At 47.5% G+C, this 23428-nt stretch overlaps 1 protein-coding gene across 8 annotated transcripts in view; it reads right to left on the bottom strand.

Annotated features, from left to right (window-relative positions):
• Nucleotides 1–23428, bottom strand: part of pclob (piccolo presynaptic cytomatrix protein b) — a 109967-nt gene that overhangs the window by 47959 nt on the left and 38580 nt on the right. For 4 of the 8 annotated variants that reach the window (XM_036976091.2, XM_090229538.1, XM_036976094.2 and 1 more), the window contains exons 9-15: nucleotides 13581–14363; nucleotides 6870–13323; nucleotides 5898–6493; nucleotides 4711–5781; nucleotides 4265–4530; nucleotides 3284–4085; nucleotides 2037–3114 (exon numbers count right to left, since the gene is read on the bottom strand). In XM_036976091.2, the coding sequence (XP_036831986.2) occupies nucleotides 2037–3114; nucleotides 3284–4085; nucleotides 4265–4530; nucleotides 4711–5781; nucleotides 5898–6493; nucleotides 6870–13323; nucleotides 13581–14363 (11050 nt within the window). Of the gene's footprint in view, nucleotides 1–4; nucleotides 74–2036; nucleotides 3115–3283; nucleotides 4086–4264; nucleotides 4531–4710; nucleotides 5782–5897; nucleotides 6697–6869; nucleotides 13324–13580; nucleotides 14364–23428 lie in introns of those variants that run through there. The other 4 variants (XM_036976084.2, XM_036976089.2, XM_090229521.1 and 1 more) reach the window with 2 other exon arrangements.

Below are 23428 nucleotides of genomic sequence, written 5' to 3'. Positions count from 1 at the left end.
CTACCGTGTCTGATACTCTCATGAAAGATTCTGGGATCATCTCTGTTCAGAGTCAGCATGGAGTCAGTTAGGGCTGGAACCAAGGCAGATAGACACTCTTATTTATGTGGGGTCATATTTATGTCTGCTGCTGATCAACTACTCACCAGTCGATCATTGGAGTCAGTTTTGAAGTACATTTAAAACGGTACTATATTCATGTCTATGCTATCTAAAATCAATCCACTTGCATATGAATGTTTATTGGTTTGTGTTTCTGCTTGTTAATGTTTTTTTTATTTTTTATATGTAAATTAACTTATGGTCATTCTGAAACTGACTACACTATGCCGGGCCGATAGAAACATAGGAACAGAAGGATAGGGACATATTTAGGAGTGTTGTCCTGGTTAGTAAACACTAAAATTGATACTTCAGGATTTTGGCAATGAGGCCCTTTATCTACTACCTCAGAGTCAGATGAACTCGTGGATACCATTTTTATGTATTTTCATGCAGATTTAAGGAAGTTGCTAACTAGCGTTAGCGCAATGACTGGACGTCTATGGTAACTGCTAGCATGTTTCCAGTCATTGTGCTAACGCTAGTTAGCGTTGGCTTGCGAAACAACATCTAACTTCATACTGGATGCTGAGACTAGGGAAGTTGTTAAAGGGCTTCATTGTCAAAATCCCAAAGTGTCCCTTTAAGATAGAAGCAAGGACAGCTGTAATTTCACACTTACTCCCCAGGAGGAGATGGGGAGAGAACACATTCATATGCTGCCAATCAGAAGAGAGCATGCACATTTACAATCCCCTAGAAACATTCACAGCAACCAACATTCATAGCAACCAACGTCATGCAAAAGATGCTTTAAAGCTTTATTGAAATGGAAACTCAAACACATTTAATCTCAGAGCAACATGCATGAATACAAAATCCAAAATACCCAAGATGGACAGGGATGAATATGCTATAAATAACTATGTGTGGTGTGAGTATCATAAAATATACTGTATGTCTACTATCAACATGGGTTCAAATCTAAAACTCATATACACAAACAAATAATCTACAACTCCATAATCCTTAGGGAAAAAATGTCATTGCATTGCAATATGAATGTGAGTATAATGCTCTCTGTATTATTACTGCTGTAATAGTAAATGTGTGTATTGCTGGCCAGGAGACGAAGTGAGGGAGGCAGGTGCTCTATATAAATGGCTGTCTGCATCGTCTGAACAATTACAGTAAGTAGACCCAGACCCACACATAGTGTGGCCATTAGGCCTTTAAAACGGCTGCTACCAGGGGGCCAAGCTCCACAATAGCTCCAAGGGTGCTTGGAAAAGTAAATATAATGTATGTCTATCTAAAGGCCTGACATACTTCCTGCAAGAGCCAGATAACATTTTATGTATGGAGAAGAAGAGGGGAAAGGAGAAGAAAAAGGAGGAGAGGGAAGGAATAGTGTAGATGAAGGTGCCTATAGGCTATAGACAGCACCCAGATGGCAGTGACATACTGTCAGATATTCATTAGTCTCCCACTCATTCAAATATATTATCACTCTCTTTTCGTTCTCTTCAAAAGCAATACACAGAGGCACTTAAAGTGTGTGTTATTTATGGTCACCTATTATCCACTATTGATATTTCACTGTTCTGTATGGTTTAAAGAAGCCCTGTATCCCATAATAGACATTTGGTCAGTGATGAAAGCAGAAAACCAACATGTAAAAGAAGAGAAGAGAACTGGAACATGCTAATAACATCATAGACGGAGTTAACAACACAGACATGCTGTCTCATACATAACATCAACAGTATTATGTATCAGTGAAGAAAATAAATAGTGTTGCATGCAGACATCAAACAGAACAGAAACAACAACCAGAACAAAACACAAACACAGTTACGTGACAAAAGTCACAACATATGAGAAATAATAGGTGATCAGGAGCCTTCTCAGGCAGACATAAACACAGTCAGGAGCATGCGGTAGCTGCATGTCCAGAGAGTCAGGGTGCTGTGACAGCCTCAGGAGCCATTTACCTTCGCTGTCAGACATGGCTCCTCCCAGGTCGTCCATGATGAAGGCTATGTCTCTGTCGTAGACCCCACTATGTCCCAGTGTAGCCCTGGACTCCTCCCTCATGTGCTGCTGGACCTCCGGCAGGGAGTGGCTAGAGCCAAACTGGTCTCTGGAGTCAGCTGAGATGGGTGGTAGAGGGCCGGCTGAGGCTCTGGCCATGCCCATGGGCTCTCCCACAGGACTCAGAGGGCTCTCCTCCTCTGAGTTCTGAGCCACGATGGGGATGCGCCCGCGGCTCTGGCTTATAGGCAGGCTGGTGGGCTTGGTCCTGGTCACCCCAGTGCCGAACGCTGCGTCCAATGCTTCTCCCTCAATCTTCAGCCTGAGAGAGGAGCTGGAAAGGTCCCGTTTGATGGACAGATCCAGGCCATAGACGGAAGTGGGACGGGAGTTGGGGCGGGAGGAGGGGCGAGAGCGCGTGCCGCTGGGGTAGGTGGTGTCGTCCTGTAGGGTAGTCCTCATGGTGGGTCCCCCCAGGCCAAGGGACTGGCCCAGGTTCTGGCCCTGAGAGCCAGCCAGGTTAGATCCCAGGGAGGAGTCCAGGTACTTCTGCTGCTCAGACAGGTTCTTCCTCAGGCCAAAGGTGATCTCATCCTGGAGCAGTCTGGCTCGCGTGGACAGGTTGGTGACAGACGAGGCTCCAGAGCCCAGGAAGCTACTGTAGTCTGGCTCCAGGTCTCTGCTCTCCTGGATGGAGGAGAACTTGGTTATCTTGGGGTCCATCAGGGTTGCCTTCTTCTGGTTCTTGATCTGTTTCTGGTAGAGCACAGCGGCAGGGAGCTGCTTGGCAGCTTGTTTCTCCAAGGTCAGCCGGCTGATGCTGTACTTGTCAGCCTTAGGGAAGTGTCTGTAGCTGGGGTCAGTGGGGAGGTACTGGGGCATGCCCAGGCCTGAGAGGTGCTCCAGACCCTCCGTCCCTCGTCTAAACTCCTGCTTTATCTGTTGCTTCAGGAGCTTCAGCTCATAAGGCTCCTCCATAGAGTCCTCCTCTCCTTTACCGTAGCTGTGCAGACGCGAGTTACCAAGGAACTCCGCAACCTAAACAAAGACAATACAATCATTTATCATCATCACAACACCCAAGTGAACAGGCAAATGCGGTATAGCAAAATACCAGCAAAAAAACCTGAGTAAAACACACTGACATACAATATGTAACAACATCCCCATTCCACAGAAGAACATCTACTATTTACATATCAGTTACCTCTGCAGTGCGCCTGGCCTCAGCGGCCCGGAGCAGCCTGTCAGCCTTAGACAGGTCCTTATCAGGCAGACTGAACCCTGACCCCAGCCCTGCAGAGCCCAGCGCTGTAGAGCCTTTAGTCAGCTGCTCAATGTCCTCTATCAGAACATAGTTCCTGGCATTGTGGTGGTCGATGTCAGCATAGAAAGACTCAGCAGATATACTAGACATGGGGCTGGAGGCCATGCTCCTCTCCTCCAGGCCCATCCTCAGTTCCAGACTGCCGTACTTCCCCACCCCATACCCCCCCTCGCTGGAGGAGGGTACGATGATCATGGGCTGGTTCCGGATCACCTCGTAGTTGGTGGTGTTCTTGGACTGGTAGCCTGAGGACTGGGCCTGCTGGTGGGAGTGGGAGGCCTGGGGGTAGGACAGGCTTGGCACAGAGGAGTAGACTGACTGACTCTGGTAGGGGTGCTGCTGGTAGAGGGCCTGCTGCTGGTACAGGGTCTGCTGGGGGTAGTGGCTGATGGCCTGGGTCTGAGGGACATACTGGGTGTAGTGGGAGTAGGGACTGGTAAGAGTGGGGTACTGGGAGTCAGCCTCAGTTTCAGGGGGAATGAACTGGTCGAACTCTGACTGTGGAGCTGTCCTGGGTCTCTCCAGGCCGTGGCTGTTCCCTCTGGTCTCCCTGATGTTGCTGACCTCGCTGTCCGACATGTAGTCTCTCTCCTCAGCCACACCCTGCAGGTAGGCCCTCTCCCTCTTCTCCCTCTCCTGCAGCAGGGCATCCTTACGACGGTTGATGCCCATCTCCAGGTACCTGTTAGAAGGAGAAGATGGGATTGGATTTATACAAGTGCTTTCCAAGTGCTAAAAATGTGGAATCACTTCATACACACCAATGTGTTCTACTCATCTAAAGCCTTTTATTGTATTGTAAATCAGAACTGGTTCTATATTGACTTGCCTGGTTCACAAATTGTTAAATTAATAAATTACCTCAGCTTGGCATCAATCTCTTTCTCCTCCTCATCTAGCTCGGCCTGTTTTCTGCGGAGCTTGGATGACTCTCTCTCCACCAGGTCCAGCTCCTTGTCGATGTCCTGCAAGATCTTGGCCCGGGCCATGGTGGTGTGACGGCCGAGACGTCGGCGCGCTGAGTTGGCGCTGTAGCCTGATGGGCCAGTCAGAGGGTCATCCTCCGGGGGAGGGTTGGGTAGGGTCCTCTTCACCTTCTTTCCAGTGCCTGACGGAGAGCCCTGGCCCTAGGACAGAGGGAAAAGCAATAAGATACGAGATAAGATAGAATACTTAATACTATTGCCAGGTTTATTTTCAACAAAAATGTCAACAACATGCGATGAAAGTGCTTAACTATGCCCACTTTAACGTGGTCATGTTTAACACTATCTTATGTTACCATTATTCTTACTACAGTGACTTACAGAGTAGGTTTCTGTGTAGTGGTAGCCTATCCTGTCCTCGGTGGTGGGGCTGAGAGACTTGGGGTCAGGCAGAGACTTCGGTCCAGGCTTCAGCATCCTAGGGCCGTTGGAAAACCTGGACGGGTCAGTGGTCAGCCTCTTCTGCCCTTCCTCCATGGCCTTACTCGGGGAGAGGGGGGACACGGGAGAGTAAAGCACTTTGGGGGACTTGGGGGCGAGGTCTGCCTTCAGGTAGGCGCTGTAGCCCACCTCTACGGGCAAGTGGCGCCTGCGGTCTGTGTCTGTCTGGCAGCTAAGGCTGCCTCCTCTCTGAGAGTTCTCTGGGGCTGAGATGTGTTTGATGATCTCCACCTTAGTGTCCATCTGAATGCTGGGGCATTTGATGCTGCCAGAGTGGTCGGTCTGGACAGAGATCTCTGCCACAGTCTGGATGGCAATGCTGGAGACCTTAGAGCCACTGTGTTTCCCCTCGCCGCTGTGCTTGCTGGAGCGGGAGCGCCGCCGCGACCTGGTTGGCATGTCCCACCCATCCTCTTGGTCCTCCTCATCATCAGTCTGAACACTGCTGTCTACACCCCTCCCCCTGTTGTTCCTCTTCCTCCTCCCCACATACGTTCTGTCTACCGAGTCCTCATCGTCTGTCTGGACCCCACTGTCCACTATCCTCTTCCCTACCACCCCTGTACCATACCCCTGGTCACCAGGCTGCTTAGACCCTGCCGACTGTTTCCTACTGAATTGCAGCTGGTCCTGACCTCCAACCTCTCTCTGACCCTCACCGGTCACATACTGCACCCCACCTTCTAGCTGGATGACAGTGGATGAGGTGGTGGACTCATCCCTAACAGGCCAGTACTGACCGTTATCCCCCACCCCTGCATACTGTGCCTCTAGCAGGTTATCTGAGGTTCCTGTGGTACCGTAGTGCTCCTCTAGCTGGTGCTGTAGCTGCACCTGGAGCTGTTGGATCTGCTCTAGCTGTTCCCTCTGCTGGTTGTAGGTCTCCTGCTGTGCTACAAGGTGTGCCTGGTGCTCCTCTTCCTGTTGAACTAACAACTTCTGTTTCAGAGCCTGTAGAATAGAATAGACTAGAATAGATTAGAATAAGATTGTTGTCCAGCCAATTGTCCATCCTCTTACAGTAACAGATACATTAGCACAGGAGACATATACACACACATTCATACCTGCAGCTCCTCCAGCTCCCTCTGCACCATGATCTGCTCCTGCTCGCGGTAGCGCTGGATCTCCTGCCTCTCCCACTCCAGCTCCTCTGCCAGACACAGCTGCTTCAGCTTCTCCAGCTGCAGGAACTCCCTCTCCATCTGATACTGGGTGATCTTGCTGTCATCCAGGCCGGGGAACATGGGCAACGAGGCCAGGGCCTCCAGAGAGGCTGCGATGGCCTCCAGGGTCTGGTCAGAGTACAGGGCAGGGAAGCCAGTCATGATGTCAGCCAGAGCGCTGGGCAGCAGGTCCTTGGGCAGGCCAGTTCCCAGGCTGATGATCTGGTTGCCAGGGTCGGTGGTGGGGATGAAGCCATAGGGGTATGGAGCTTGGGCTGGCTGCTCCTGGAGGGTGGTGGTAGGGGGTAGGGTGGTGCTGAAGATGGACCCTGGCTGGGTGGTAATGGCATATGTAGAAGGAACAGGGGCTGCTATGGAGGAGTATACCATTCCGTCTGAGGATCTAAAGACACTATAAGCAGGGACCTGGGAATATGGAGCAGTGGATATCCCAGTATAGGCCCCAGCAGCTTTACTAGTGTAGTCTAGAGCTTCACCTGTCATGACGGGTCCAGAAATGTAGGTTTAAGTCAATGACTAAAACATCATACTGTATATACATGTTCTGTACAAAATAAAGGCCATGCAGATTTGATTTGGGGAGATCATAGCACTAAGCATGCAAGCATCTCCAGTCTGTCCAGCTAGCACGATGCAAAGCCAAAATATCGTGGGAGAACACGCAGGCATACGCATGCATCTGTGTAAAAAGAAAGAAAAGACAAAAGGAACAGAACAAAAATCTAGATCATTTCATAAATCATGCAAAAGTACAGTAAATGCTCATTAAAATCATAATGGAAAACAATGATAACTGAAATAATTTTACATTCAGAAATCAAATTCAAGCAGGTAAAAAAGGAACACACCAACCTGCGGATATATTACCAGCTGTCAGGTCTACCGCACTGTCCAAGACTCCGTTATAGTCATATTCGGTCTTTCCATTATAGAGGAAGAGTCCTGCATCAGCCAGATTGGTCTCAGACATGGCCTTGCCGTTCAAGACCTTGATTCCATAGACCCCAGCATGATCATACTGGTAGTGGTCGTCTCTGTAGCTGAAGTGGTTGTCAGGCTGGGTAATAACTGGTGGCTGGGTCCTACAGCTCCCTGTGAAGGGTAGCTTGTAGATGACATCACAGCACACATTTTTCCCAGCTGTCAGATCTATGGGCGTCCCATCATCCTCTACAACCGTGGTCACCACACCTGGGCTGGTGCCGGACAGAGCCACCATGGCCCTAAGGGGTCTGGAGGTGGACAGGTCCACGGCCCCAGCCAGCTCTGAGAGCATGGTTCCCCCATTGCTGACAGCTGGGGCCATGGTCACTGGAAGCCTGCTATCTACTGTGGAGGCTCCATAGGACAGGTTAATTGGTGTCTCTGTGTCTCTGGCTATCACCGTGCTGACGATAGGTGGAGAGTCTACACGCCTATACACTATCTGTGCCAGAGGCTCGAATGGTTTGTATGTGGTAAGAGGGAGAGGCATGGAGGCAACATAACCCTGAAGATCTAAAGGCTTTTCTTCTGGCTCGCTGGTGTAGGAGGCAATGGTGGCTGAACAGGTGACAATAGTGATGCTATCAGTGACAACAGCCAACGTGGCGGAAGGGGTGATCTCAGCACTCAGGTTCACTATCTCTGGCTGCACTGCCGTATGTCGGCCACTAGAGTTGCTACAGACAGACTGGCGACTCGATTCCTGAGGCGTCAAGTCCATCCCTGAATCGGTCATCTTTACACCGACCTTAATGGTGCGGAGGTCAATGGCATCACCGGAGTAGATCTTCCCGTTCTGTTTGGGAGAAGGCTGGACTTTAGCCAGGTCTGGCTGGATAAGGATGGCCAATGTGTCTGACGCAGGAGCCTGGGGCAGCCTCTCATGAACCACAGACACAGTGGTTCTCTGAACCTCGGTGGTGACCACCTGAGTGACCAAGCTGGGCAGTCTCTCTGGGGGCTGGGCTGAGGTGGAGATAGAGGAGGAGTACACGTGGCTCAGGCTGGACACCACCTTCTCAGGCCCACGGATTTCCTGGCTCTCTATCGACTCCTGGTGGAACTTCCTGGTGATGGTGACTGGAGCCACGGGGACAGTCTGGGGAACCTCCTGGCCAGAGGGAACTGACATTCTCCTGGTGTAGGCTTCAGTTGTAATGACCTCGAGGGGGGTCTCATACTCTGATGAGTAACTCAGGACCTCTGATACTGCCTGTGGTGGTTGCACTGCTGAGGGGATGGATTCTCTCCTGTATTGAATTTGGGCAGCATATGCCTCTAGAGGTACCTCTGCCTCTGCAGGCATTGTGATAACCTGGGCCATAGTTAGAAGCTGCTGCATGGTTATAGACTCTCTTTTTGTAGTGGAAATAGCCTCAGTTGTAACCACCTGGGTGGGTGTTTCATACTCTGATGGGTAAGTCATTACTTCAGCAAATGTGAATGGTTGTTGTGCTACAGAGGATATGGATGTCCTTCTAGTGGTAGTGGCCTCAGTTGTTATAACCTCCGTAGGCATGTCATACTCTGAAGGAAAAGTCATTCCTTCAGCCACTCCTTGTGGTTGTGGTGCAGATGATCGTATTGATGGTGTGTCCTGCTGTAATGGCATTACCTCTGCCATGGTTTGTGGTTGCTGCATTTCCAATGGTATTGATGCTCTTCTAAAGACACCCTCAGTTGAAACCACCTCTATCAGAGATGGTGACTGATGCATGGTTGAGGGTGTAGCTTCTACATGGATTTGGATGGCCATAGCTCCCGTTGGTATTTCCTGCTGTAATGGCATTACCTCTGCCATGGTTTGTGGTTGCTGCATTTCTGATGGTATTGTTGCTCTTCCAGACATGGCCTCAATTGAAACGACCTCTGTAGGTATGTCCAGCTCTGCTGGTAAAGCCATTACTTCAGCCACATATTGTGGCTGCTGAGGTACAGCAGGTATTGATGCCCTTCTACCAGAGGCTTGAGTTGCAGACACTTCTACAGGAACCCGTTGCTCTGATGGCATCGTCATAACCACAGACACTGTCTGCGATGGCTTGGCTGTTGGAGGTTTATACGGTTTCTTGATTGGAGCTGGGACATTGTGTACCTGAATAGGCATCTCAGACCCAGCTGAAACTGTCACCACCTCAGGCATACCGTATGGAGGCTGCATAGCTGATGGTATGGAAGGCTGTCTTGCTGTTGCTAGAACAGTGACTCCCTCTAGGAGTGCTGCTACTTCGACTGGTCCTATTGCTGCTGGTGGTGGTGGTGGCTGCCTCAATGAGGGAACTGATGCTCTCCTGACATTGTCCTGGGCTGAGAAGGCCTCAATGGGTGACTGCTGTTCTGACGGTGTGGTCCTAACCCCTGGGCCTGTCTGCTTAGAGGGGAGGATGGACCCTCTTCTGATGGGGGCTTGGACAGTGATTCCCTCTGTGGGTGTGCCAGGCTCTGAGGGCAGAGTTATCACAACATACGTCTCCAGACACTTGGCGTTCCTTGGAGAAAGAGGGGACCTGGGTGAGGTAGCACTCATCTTGGATTCCACTGGGGTGGTCAGACTCAGAGACAGGGCATTGGGAGGTTCTCTGGTCCTGGGCAGTGTTGTGGCTGTGAATGGCTCTGCTGAGCTGGCTTTCGGAACCACTTCTCTGGTCGTGGGAAGTGTGTGGCTGGCAGTGGGATACACTGGAGGTTTGACACTCTCCCCTGGTCGGTGGCTGAACACCAGCCCTGCAGGGATGGACACAGGCTTGGGGGGGACTGGAGGGGGGGCAGGGGCCTTGTGTACTGGACTGGGGTCTGAGGTTGTTACAGTTGCCTGTACCATTGTCAAAGCAGCTGAGACTGGCACTGATGTTGGGACTGAAGGTGGGATGGAAATGGAAGGCTTTTTGGGATAAACAGCTGGCTTTAGTAAGGTGGCAGGGGGTGGTGGAGGAGGCAAAGGAGGTGTTGGGGTATCTGCCAAAGGTATATATGTGTCTGAGCTGTGTACAGCAGGAACAGAGGGAGCAGTATAGAAAGGAGCAACACTGACAACCACAGGCCTTGCTGCTATCTGACTACTGCCATCAACCACAGCAGAGGTGGTAGTTATTGCCACTGAGTTTGCCACAAGGTCTTGGGTTGTCTGGCTGAGCACTGACATGTTCTTCACATTGGGAACTATGATGACCACATGCCCCTGTCTGGTTGGGGTCATCATAACCTGAGAGCCAGCAACACCTTCTGGCCGGACATCCTCCACTAGCGACTGTACATTCACCACCACAGGCAGAGCTGCTCCCATGGCTATTGTGGTAGTCACGGTCGGGGAGACATTATGGATGGCCCTGATAGAGGTAGGCTCTGCTGAGGTTTGGGGCAGGGAGACAGATGTAGACCTAGGTGGAGGAGGAGGTGGGGCTTTTTTGGTGGAGGCTTGTCTCTGAATTCGGCGTGTCCCTATGGCTGGGACTACTACTGGGGTTGGAGGTGGGGCAGCAGTCTGGACAGGGACTGAATGCACCACTGTAGCTTGGGCAGGAGCCGAGGATGTCACAGGTAGTGGGGCTTGGGGTGAAACTGAAGAGGTGATGGTAACCAGGTCTGGCATTTGGACTACAACTGGAGCTGGGGCTGGAGTTGGAGCAGAGACTGTAGCCGAAGTTGACATTGCACTGGGAGCAGCTGAGACCGGAGATGTGGCTTCAGAAGGTACTGGGCTTGGTACTGGAGTTGGTGCTGTGACCTGCACAGAAGGTGGACCCTGAACAGACATCTGGGATGGAGATGTAACCAGGTCTGGCATTTGGATTACAACCGGATCAGGTATGTGCACCACCACTGAGGCAGGGACTGAGGCTTGGGGTTGGGCTAGTGGAGCAGAAGCATGGACTGTAGTTGTAGCTGGTGTTGGTGCTTGGGTTGGATCTGTCACCACATCTGGAATTGTGACTAAAACTGTGGTTGGAGAAACAGGCATAATGGGAGCAATAGAAGGAGGGGAGATATCAGCAGGCAGCTGAGCTGCGAAGGGAGCTGCAGCTTTGGCCAGGTCTGGTGTTGGAGTGGACACTGGAGTAGAGTCAGAGGAGAGAGGACTTGGAGCTTGGAAAGAGGAAGAGGAAGTAGCATTGGAGGCTAGACTTGAGTCTGGAGTTGCTGGTGAGGTGGGAGGTGATACCGGAGAGATTGGTGATGTTGTGGTGGTTGTACTGGTGGCTAGAACTGTCTCAGGGGCAGGGGCTGGAGTAGCTTTCGCCTGGGGAACCTCACACACTACAATGATGGGTTCAATCTCAGCTGCCTCTATTATTGGTGTATGTTCTGAAACTGGAGAGGACTCTACCTGTTCTTTAGTTTCAGACTCATCGCTAGGGGTAATATCAGAGGACACTCCCACTCCATACTCCTCTATTATACTATCATCCGTCTCATCCTCTCCAGAGGAACACTGGGTGATCTTCAAATCCGGTATGGGGAAAAGAGCCCTCCTCATAGTCATATCCTGAGGAACTGTTGGCTTGGCAACGTAGACCTCGGGCCGTTTAGGAGGTTCAGAGGGTCGTGGTGGAGCAGGACGTTTCTTCCTCTTAACGTAGGTAGAATCCGCATCTAACATAGGCTTTTCTCCCTCTGCCTCACCAACTTTGCAGCTCTCAGCTGCAGCACTGGATGGTGCAGTCACATGTATTTCTGGAGTTGGAGTGTCCATCGCTGACTGGGCCCTCTGAAACTCATGCTCTATCAACATCAGTTCCTTCTTCTTCAGCATCATTTCCTCATACACCTCTTCAGGAGATCTTAAACTTTTCTTCCCTGGCTCTTTAGCATGGTCTTTACTGGACTGCTCCGGTAGGGCTGAACTAGGTTTAGCTTCAGGCTCCTCCACTAGGGACTCATAGAGGTAGTCCTCTATGGCCATGCCTCCGTAGAGTGGCTCTATCTCAGGGACTGGCTCTGTCTCTCCTTTAGGAGATCTAGCTTTCTGAAGCATCTCCTCATATATATCCTCTGCATTCTTTAGTGGCTCTGCAGTACTGAACTTCTGTCCTTTTGGGACAGCTATCTTGGCCTCTGTGTGAAACGCTTCTGAATCAGACTCCATGCTAGGAGAATAGTCAGAGCCTGAGGACTTGTGAAACACTTCCATCTCTCTAGCCTGCCTCATCTCCACAGTGGGCGAGGCGTTTTCAATAGGAGACAGGTTACTGGGCGAGGTTACAGGCTTATCCCATTTCCTCTGAGTCTGTAGTTCGTCTTTATCCCTCTTGGACTTCTTGGAGCTCCTCTTCCCCTGCTGCTGGTCCGACTCCTGTTTCTCCTGCTCCCTGAGGTGATCTTCTTCCTCCCTGAGTTCCTCCTCTTCTGACGAGTCCTCGATGGTGGGAAGGGACTGGCCTGCCTGCCTGTGCTTGGCTTTGCGGTGCTGTTTCCCCTCCCCACTCCTCTTGTGGCTGGGGCTGCTGTCGCTGTCCTCCTCCAGAGAAGAGGCTGAGGTGGGGGAGGTTCCAGGGGTGAAGCTGGACACATGGACACTGGATGACCCCTCACCTTTGGATTTATCCTCCAGAGACTCTGTGATGCTCTCCACCTCAGCATCTCCATCATCCGTGCTCTTTGTTCTCTGCAACGTCATGTCTTTCTTAAACACAGTGGTGGTGAGCTCAGACCTATCTGCAGTGGTTTTAGCCTCAGATCCTGGAGATGGTCTCCTGGCTGGGCTGTCTTCATTATCCATAATGCCTTTCTTTAGCAGAAGTTTGGATTTGCCTGATTCGTTATCCACCTCAGCCTCCTTGGTCTCCTCCTCTCTGCTCTCTTTCTCATCTTTTTCCTCCTCTGAGAGAAACATCTCCTCCTCTCCTGTCATCCCCATGATCTGCCTGCGGATGAACTCCTCCTCATCCACAGATGAGTCTGGGCTGACTGCTGGGCTGTCTGCTTTGTAGTCCTCGCTGCTGGATGAGGCTGCCGTGCTGACTGCTATCGCACTTAACCTCCGTCTCTGGACCTGGGGCGAGGGAGAGGGTTCGCTCCCACTGCTCTCCTCCATCTGTACATAATTCAGACGCCTCTTCTCCACATTCACCTCTTCCTTGGAAGGCATGGCTGTGTCAGCGGTCGTGTCAATCATAGGGACATTTCTGTCTGTCTGCAACTCCTTCAGCTCTTCCTCTGAGCTGTAGGAGCCCTGTGAGATAGGAAGTATATCTGGTCCATCCTGGGACTTGATACTATGGTCCTCAGTCTTGGTGTCAGCCTCAAATGGACTGGCTGGGCTGGACGGTACCTCAACTACTACCTGGTCTGCTAGGAGGGAGTCTGCAGTTGGCTCGTTCTCCTCCTGAAAATGAAAAAAAGCATCACATTAAAATGTGCTTGTCCTATGCATGGACAAATAAAAACATATGTCTCACACACTTTGCTATCTGTTTTAGTTTATGGCTCCTGGAGCAAATTCTATTTGTGTGAACAGTTAAGAACTATGGCAGCAATCTGTATTTGTATGGAATCACAATCTTGACTAAAGATTATAGGAATTATGTTAACAACAAACACAAACAACAATACATTGATTCAAACTGTTGAACAAATGCTTGCCTCCCCAGTCTCCTTCTCAGTGAGAATCTGCTGAGGTTCAGGAAGGACATCATCCACCTTTTCAACCAATGGAGCAGCCTCTTTCTTGATAGTATCAGCTGTTGGGACTGGTTGTGGAGTTACCCTCTCAGGCACTGTGACAGGTACTGGATTCTGTTGCTTCAGTGGCTTCTCATCCTTCTCTGCTGGCTTCTCAACCTTCTCCTCTACTGGTTTAGGTAGCTCTGCTGGTTGAGCCTTCGCAGTGGCTGGAGTGACAGCAATGGCAGTAGCGACTGTGGTGGGTAGAGGAGCAGGAGCAGTCATGGCCTCAGTCATTGGGACAGAGACAACAGGAGCAGCTACCACTGGAGTCTTGGGTGGTTCAGATTTAGGTGGCATTGGTTTGGGCAGCTCATTTGTAGGAACTTCTGCCACAGAAGACTCCATTTTTGGTGCCTCTGTCTTGGCAATCTTCACCTTGAGAACTTCTGTCTTTGGAGCCTCAGCCTTTGCGACCGCATTGGGAGCTTCAGCCTCAGAGACTTTCACCGTTGGCTCCATCTCCTTTAGTGCAAGAGCAGGTGTTAGTGTATGTGGAATGGGCTCTGATATGAGAGGAACAGCCTGGGCCTCGGTTGTGGTTGCTGCTGGAAACAGGGGCTCTGTCCTGGTGTATGTGGCTACAGGCTGTGGTGTGGGCTGGGCACCAGTCATTGTGAGTTGTGGCTGGGCCATCATCCCCATGTCTCCCAGCTGACCCGACAGAGCTCTCTGTGTCTGGCAGTTCAGACACAGCCATTCCTTTTGTCAACACAGAGAACACACAGTGGTTAGTAGTCAGATCATCTATTACTTCTGTCAATAGAGGGGACAACGCACAGGTGGCAAGTGCTTATTACAGACCATGTTGGCATTATTCCAAGCCAACACATGGCTTTGTTCCAAATACAATAGAGGAAAAATAATTCACCTCCATAATATTGATTTTTGAACAGCATTCATCACCGATACAAAAGCAGCAAAATGTATTGATGTCATTACATACAAATGTCTTACCTTGTCAGAAAACAAATCATATCTTACAGGGAATCTTATTGCTATTTACATGAAATCACTCAACATCAGCATTGACTTTTTGCTCCATTTATTTTGGGCCAGTTGAGAAGAAAAGCATTATCAGTAAACTCTGCCTAGAGCAGGGCGCCAGTGTTGTACTATCCCGCCAGTGGTGTACTATCCCGCTAGTGGTGTACTATCCCGCCAGTGGTGTACTATCCCGCCAGTGGTGTACTATCCCGCCAGTGGTGTACTATTCAATCACCATGTGTGTGTGAGATATTAGGATATACCATACGCTTGCACAGATAAACCCTCATGCACACACAACACTTAAATGATACTTATAAACACATGCTCTACTGTACACATTAGTGTACGTATTGAAAGATGTATATATTTGCAGGAATAAAGATAGCTAACTGCACACACCCAAATGCATGCATGCAACATTTGTTTAGCTACATAACCCTGTAGTTGGATCCAATTTTGATTGTGTGTTTTTCTCCATTGCCTTTTGATGAGGACGACAAAGATGATTCAGTGTGCTTCCTAGATCATGACTCGTTGAAGAATATGTACTGCTTGTTCAAGAAAGTCAATGGTGACACACACACACTTTCTCAAGGGGATTAGTGCTGGCTCAGAGACCAGTGACGTATATTAATCATATTTCATGGGGATGTCACGTGCTGATGGGAGCTTTAGCGAGTGATGTAACCCACCTTCTGTCATGGCCAAGCTTAGGCAATGTAGTACAAACCACACCCAGATGTGCCAGGGATCCCGTGTGTGTTCCCAGAAACAAGCCCAAAATACCTCCACTACCACGCCCTTGCCGTGTGAACATTTGTGGTCAGGGGTCAGAACTAACAAAAAACCCTTTGCTACATAGCCTAATGCTTAGAATAGACACATAACAGTCAAATATGTCCACATGCACTCGGATTTCCAATATCTTTAGAAAGGGTTTATAAGTGTTTCCATAACATCTCTCAACAGGGGTGACAAAATGATTTAATACTTCACAAAGCATATGGTCACAGTGCAAGGTCAGCACAGAATAAAAAACAAGTTAATTATGATAGCAGCAGATCCATTAGGTGCTTTTGTCAGATACTGAAATGGAAATGCTCTCTTTCTGACCTCACATTGAGGCCAGCTTCACTGCAAGACAATAGCTCAGGCGTACTGCACCATCAAACACTGCCCACCACTTGGCTATACTGAAACCACACAAAATAAAAAGTATATTTAAAAATGCACCCACGGTAAATGGAATTCCCATTTCATTACACTGAGGATGTAGCCTAACTGTTTCATGTTCCCTGTTATTTGTCATGTCTACTCCCGCTCCTCCTCTCTGGCACTCAATGTCAACACATGTCCCCATTGTTACGCGCACCTGTGCTTCACGAGACTCACCTGGACTCCATCAGCTTCCTGATTACCTCCCATATATCTGTCACTCCCTTTGGTTCTTTCCCCAGGCTTTATTGATTCAGTTCATGTTTGTACACGGCTCGTGTTACTTGTTTTGGTTCATGTTTCATTTTTTAAATTAAATTCACTCCCTGTACTTGCTTCCCGACTTCCAGCGTACACGTTACATTATTGTTCCTATGATTACTGTATAGTTGATTTTATGTATGCTTGTAGTTGGCTATAGAAATCCCCATCAACTGAGGGGTCACCATTTATAGTTGGATGGAAATGATCCAACCATTATGTTGAATATGTAATAAACTACATTCATTAATCTGACTCCATTATTATGTGAATAAATGCAACAGGCCCTGTGAGTCTCTAGAGGATCTAGTCAAGATAGCGAGCCTTGCGTCACCACTTAGTATGACTATAATGAACATGTGTCTAACTTGCACCGCTCTGCAATTATTAAGAGAATAGATACAAATAGCTAATCCTGGCGACCAATGTTCTAGCATTCATTTATTTAAGTAAGTAGATCAGGGATGACAAGGTGGAACCCAAGCATATGTTATGTGTATAGTGTAATTAACAATTACCAATAGACCTACTAAATGATAAGCATATAGTCAATCAAACAATTACTCTGTAAAATGACGAAGCACCGCTGAAACGCATAATATTTCACTCCGAACACTGCAGCATAAGCAAACACCTTCCTCCATTATTCTTTAGTCTGCGTGAGGCTACAATACCGTCAAGTTTTCAGGGGAAGCTGTGAAGCATGGGGAAGCTGTGAAACGAGCTGTAGCCTTTTGCGTATAGGCTGTAGCCTATAACGTTTCAGCAATCATCAGCTGATTCAGAAAATCATTTTCAGAATCACAGTAAAGTGAACAGCTGTTGTGATAGCAAGGTTTTCTAGAATGTTTTGATGTTTCATACGTTTCGAAAAGGATAGTCCACACTATACATGGTAAAAATGTAGGCCTATAGCATTTTTTTAAATAGGTTCAAAAGCTTAACACTATTTCCTTGTAATTCATTTTATTCAATGGCTTCACCTGAGAGTCCTTGCCAGCCAGGGTAGGGCAGCACTTTACAATATTCAAATGTTAGTCTTGTGAATCTCTAATTTATAGTTTTTGATTGAAAATGTGTCACGCCCTGGCCTTAGTTATCTTTGTTTTCTTTATTATTTTGGTTAGGCCAGGGTGTGACATGGGTGATTTATTGTGTTTCGTCTTGTCTAGGGGTTTTATTTGATTAATGGGGTTGTGTTCAGTTTAGTTGTCTAGGTAAGTCTATGGTTGCCTAGAGTGGTTCTCAATCAGAGGCAGGTGTTTATCGTTGTCTCTGATTGGGAACCATATTTAGGCAGCCATATTCCTTGGGTATTTTGTGTTTTATGCACCAGTTAGGACTGTTATGGTTTTCACGGTTATTGTTTTGTAGTTTGTTCATGTTTGAGTTTTCTTATTAAAGAACCATGAACTATAACCATGCTGCGTTTTGGTCCGCCTCTCCTTCCCAGGAAGAAAGCCGTGACAAAATGGGAGCGATGAAAGGTGAAAATGATTTGAATGTGAGTGTCCAGGCAGGGCAGCATTTTACAACATTCAAATGTTATAGTGTTGTGAATCTCTATGCATATTTTTTATATTTAAAATGGGAACTATGGGAGAAATTGACATACTGATTTCCAAACTCAATGGACTACATTCTTATTCATATTATCAAAACATGAGATAGTTAAGGGGTTTGAACCAGGGACCCTCTGCCCACATCAACAGTCACCCTCGAAGCATTGTTATCTAGCGATAGGTAACGATGCTTCGTGGGAGGCAGATGTTGATGTGTGCAGAGGGTCTCTAGTTCGAGCCCAGGTTGGGTGAGGAGAGGGACGGAAGCTATACTGTTACATTGATGCTGCTGACCTGGATCACTGGTTGCTGCGGGAAAGGCGGTCAAAAGGGGGGTGAGTGTAACCAATGTGAAATGGGTAGCTAGTTAGCAGGGTGCGCGCTAATAGTGTTTCAATTGGTGATGTCACTGGCTTTGAGACCTTGAAGTAGCTGTGGCTTTTGTGGAACAATAGGTAACACTGCTTTGTGGGAGGCAGTTGTATATGTGTCTGGTTTGAGCCCAGGTAGGGGTGAGGAGAGGGACAGAAGCAACACTGTTACATACAGAATAAAAATATTCCAAAACATGCATCCAATTTGCAATGAAGCACTAAAGTAAAAAATAAGAAAATGTGGCAAAATAATATAATTTTTGTCCTGAAGTCAAAGTGATGTGTTAGATTTGCCCCAAACATAACACATCACTGAGTACCACTCATCTTTTCAAGCATAGGGGTGGCTGGATCATATTATGGATAAGCTATTTCTTGGCAAGGACTAGGGACTTTTTTTGGGGGGATAAAAAGAAAGGGAATATAGCTAAGCACAGGCAAAATCCTAGAGGAAAACCTGGTTCAGTCTGCTTTCCAACAGATGCCTTCAGCAGGACAATATATACTCGAGTTGCTTACCAATACAACATTGAATGTTCCTGAGTGGCCAAGTTAGTTTTGACTTAAATGGGCTTGAAAACATATGGCAAGACTTGAAAATGGCTGTCGAGCAATGATTAACAACCAACTTGGCAGAGCTTGAATCATTTTGAGGTGATTCTAACATATTGACTCAGGTTGTTGAATATTTATCTAATCAAGATACATTCATATTATTCAAAATTGTTTTACAAATGTTAGAATTTTAGTTTAGAGTAGTTTTTGTAGATCGTTGAAAAAAATTCCACTTTGTAACAATACAAAATGTGGAAAAAGTAAAGGGGTGTGAATACTTTCTGAAGGCCCTGTAGCTCCTTCCACCAGCTTCCACTGCCAGGTAGTCTACCCCGGTTGTAAAGTGGATTAATGTGCTTCATTAAAAAAATTGAGCAATTAATATAGCAGGAATACGATTGTTGACTACAGAAGAGTTACAGGGTGTGTTGAGAGGTGATGTCCCGTCCTCCCAGGCATTTGGTATGGTGCAGGAGTAGATAGGGTCAAAGTAGTGGAATGGAGTAGTGGGGTTTAATGAGTGTAGGTGGCAGCTGCAGAGAAGTACCTGGGTGTACAATAATTTACTGCAGAAGAGCTAATAGGGTGATTTTAATTTATATGAAATAGTGGTATATAGGTGTAGGCTTAGTTGTTGGTATATAGGTGTAGGGTTAGTTGGTGGTGCAAGTTTTTGCTTTTAGGAACAGGAATAATAAAGATAATTTAATGTTGGTAGGTAGTGACTGGCCTCACATTTTATGACAGTAGGTGACGGTGTATGCACCTTTAAGTTGGATTTGATCTGCCAACCCAATCCCGAAGAAGAAGTATAGCAGCATGAGAAATCTGGAACTCTGTTTTGACACACGATTGCGCAATGACTGGGCTCATAAGAACACGTTTTACTAAGCTCTGTAGGCTATGGGCTCTCCAACCCTGTTCCAGGGGTTCTACAAATCTTATAAAAACATATAGGCCTATGGGCTAGGCTATATGATGCATGCAACTATGGTTTGAAAAAGAGTGCACATGCTGGACATCATTGCCAAGTGATAATATTCTGACCCATCAGACTATTCTCAATTTAATCTTATTTTATATATACCATACACTAAATAATATACAGTGGAGAGAACATGTATTTGTTACACTGCCGATTTTGCAGGTTTTTCTACTTACAAAGCATGTAGAGGTCTGTAAATTTTATTCAGAAAATCACATTGTATGATTTTTAAGTAATTCATTTGCATTTTATTGCATGACATAAGTATTTGATCACCTACCAACCAGTAATAATTCCAGCTCTAACAGACCTGTTACTTTTTCTTTAAGAAGCCCTCCTGTTCTCCACTCATTACCTGTATTAACTGCACCTGTTTGAACTCGTTACCTGTATAAAAGACACCTGTCCACACACTCAAACAGACTCCAACCTCTCCACAATGGCCAAGACCAGAGAGCTGTGTAAGGACATCAGGGAAAAATTGTAGACCTGCACAAGGCTGGGATGGGCTACAGGACCATAGGCAAGCAGTTGCACCGTATTGAGGGGACCCAACCCTGTTCTGTATTTCTCCAAAACTTTGTCCCTGACCAGTTTGGAGAGCTCCTTGGTCTTCATTGTGTCACTTGCTTGGTGGTGCCCCTTGCTTAGTGGTGTTGCAGACTCTGGGGCCTTTCAGAACAGGTGTATACAGTTGAAGTCAGAAGTTTACATAAACCTTAGGCAAATACATTTAAACTCAGTTTTTCACAATTCCTGACATTTAATCCTAGTAAAAATTCCCTGTCTTAGGATCACCACCTTATTTTAAGAATGTGAAATGTCAGAATAATAGTAAAGAGTGATTTATTTCAACTTGTATTTCTTTCATCACATTCCCAGTGGATCAGAAGTTTACATACACTCAATTAGTATTTGGTAGCAATGCATTTAAATTGTTTAACTTTGGTGAAATGTTTCGGGTAGCCTTCCACAAGCTTTCCACAATAAGTTGGGTGAATTTTGGCCCATTCCTCCTGACAGAGCTGGTGTAACTGAGTTAGGTTTCTAGGCCTCCTTGCTCGCACACGCTTTTTCAGTTCTGCCTACACATTTTCTATAGGATTGATGTCAGGGCTTTGTGATGGCCATGCCAATACCTTGACTTTGTTGTCCTTAAGCCATTTTGCCACAACTTTGGAAGTATTCTTGGGGTCATTGTCCATTTGGAAGACCCATTTGCGACCAAGCCTTAACTTCCTGACTGATGTCTTGAGATGTTGCTTCAATATACCCACATAATGTTCCTAACTCATGATGCCATCTATTTTGTGAAGTGCACCAGTCCCTCCTGCAGCAAACCACCTCCACAATATGATGCTGCCACCCCCGTGCTTCATGGTTGGGATGGTGTTGTTCAGCTTGCAAGCCTCACCCTTTTTCCTCCAAACATAACGATGGTCATTATGGCCAAACAGTTCTATTTTTGTTTCATCAGACCAGAGGACATTTCTCCAAAAAGTACGATCTTTGTCCCCATGTGCAGTCTGGCTTTTTTATGGCGGTTTTGGAGCAGTGGCTTCTTCCTTGCTGAGCTGCCTTTCAGGTTATGTCGATATAGGACTTGTTTTACTGTGGCTAAAGGTACTTTTGTACCTGTTTCCTCCAGCATCTTCACAAGGTCCTTTGCTGTTGTTCTGGGATTGATTTGCACATTTCACATCAAATTTCGTTCATCTCTAGGAGACAGAGCGTGTCTCCTTCCTGAGCGGTATGACTGCTGCGTGGTCCCATGGTGTTTATACTTGCGTACTATTGTTTGTACAGATGAACGTGGTACCTTCAGGCATTTGGAAATTGCTCCCAAGGATGAACCAGACTTGTGGAGGTCTACAATTTATTTTTCTGAGGTCTTGGTTGATTTCTTTTGATTTCCCCATGATGTCAAGCAAAGAGGCACATAATTTGAAGGTAGGACTTGAAATACATCCACAGGTACACCTCCAATTGACTCAAATGATGTCAATAAGCCTATCAGAAGCTTCTAAAGCCATGACATCATTTTCTGGAATTTCATAAGCTGTTTAAAGGCACAGTCAACTTAGTGTATGTAACCTTCTGACCCACTGGAATTGTGATATAGTGAATTATAAGGTAAATAATCTGTCTGTAAGCAATTGTTGGAAAAATGACTTGTGTCATGCACAAAGTAGATGTCCTAACCGACTTGTTAAAACTATAGTTTGTTAACAAGATATTTGTGCAGTGATGGTAATGAATACTTTTGCAATGCACTGTACCTCAGCACTGTCTTTACCCACAACATGATTGTGGGTGAAGGCGAAATCATCATGTTTATTCTTACTTGTTTTATTATGCGTCCTTATTATATTTATTTTATTCCCACCATTACATCTTAGATTGAGATGTCCTTGGATTGTCAATGAACTACAACACAAGGTCATTTGCATAACTCATTAAAATGGACAAGGTTCCATGTGACAGAGCACACTTGGCAGGGGTTGTGGAGGAAACATTGCAGGAAGATGAAACAACAGCTCACTCAGAGGGCTGAGGAAGGCCTCTGTGTACCCTGAACAGCATATCTACAGTACCCGGTTACCTAGTCCCTCTCCTCTCTCCACACTACCCCAACCAAGTGTGCTCTGTCACATGGAACCTTTTCCATTTTAACGAGTTACGCAATTTTTTAATAATGGATTTAATGGTGCTCCGTGGGACGTCCTTTCTACAGTACCCTGTCCCCCCAGTCCCTCTCCTCTCTCTACACTACCTGTCCCCCAAGTCCATCAACTTTCAACAGAACCCTGTCCCCCCAGTCCCTCTCCTCTCTCTACACTACCTGTCCCCCCAGTCCCTCTCCTCTCTCTACACTACCTGTCCCCCAAGTCCATCTCCTTTCTACAGTACACTGTCCACCCAGTCCTTCTCCTCTCTCTACACTACCCTGTCTCCCAGTCCCTCTCCTCTCTCTACACTACCCTGTCCCCCCAGCCCCTCTCCTCTCTCTACACTACCTGTCCCCCCAGTCCCTCTCCTCTCTCTACACTACCTGTCCATCAACTTTCAACAGTACCCTGTCCCCCCAGTCCCTCTCCTCTCTCTACACTACCTGTCCCCCCAGTCCCTCTCCTCTCTACACTACCTGTCCCCCAAGTCCATCTCCTTTCTACAGTACCCTGTCCCCCCAGTCCCTTTCCTCTCTCTACACTACCTGTCCCCCCAGTCCCTCTCCTCTCTCTACACTACCTGTCCCCCAAGTCCATCTCCTTTCTACAGTACCCTGTCCCCCAAGTCCATCTCCTTTCTACAGTACCCTGTCCCCCCATTCCCTCTCCTCTCTCTACACTACCTGTCCCCCAGTCCCTTTCCTCTCTACACTACCCTGTCCACCCAGTCCCTTTCCTCTCTACACTACCCTGTCCCCCAGTCCATTTCCTCTCTACACTACCCTGTCCCCCCAGTCCATTTCTTCTCTACACTACCTGTCCCCCCAGTCCCTTTCCTCTCTACACTACCCTGTCGCCCAGTCCCTTTCCTCTCTACACTACCCTGTCCACCCAGTCCCTTTCCTCTCTACACTACCCTGTCCACCCAGTCCCTTTCCTCTCTACACTACCCTGTCCACCCAGTCCCTTTCCTCTCTACACTACCCTGTCCACCCAGTCCCTTTCCTCTCTACACTACCCTGTCCCCCAGTCCCTTTCCTCTCTACACTACCCTGTCCCCCCAGTCCCTTTCTTCTCTACACTACCTGTCCCCCCAGTCCCTTTCCTCTCTACACTACCCTGTCCCCCCAGTCCCTTTCCTCTCTACACTACCCTG

This window comes from Oncorhynchus mykiss, chromosome 1 (assembly GCF_057628025.1).
Source record: "Oncorhynchus mykiss isolate SJ-2025 chromosome 1, ASM5762802v1, whole genome shotgun sequence".
Lineage (NCBI taxonomy): Eukaryota > Metazoa > Chordata > Actinopteri > Salmoniformes > Salmonidae > Oncorhynchus > Oncorhynchus mykiss.
The sequence above is the reverse complement of the archived record's forward strand: the minus strand, read 5'-3'. Positions and strand labels throughout refer to the sequence as shown.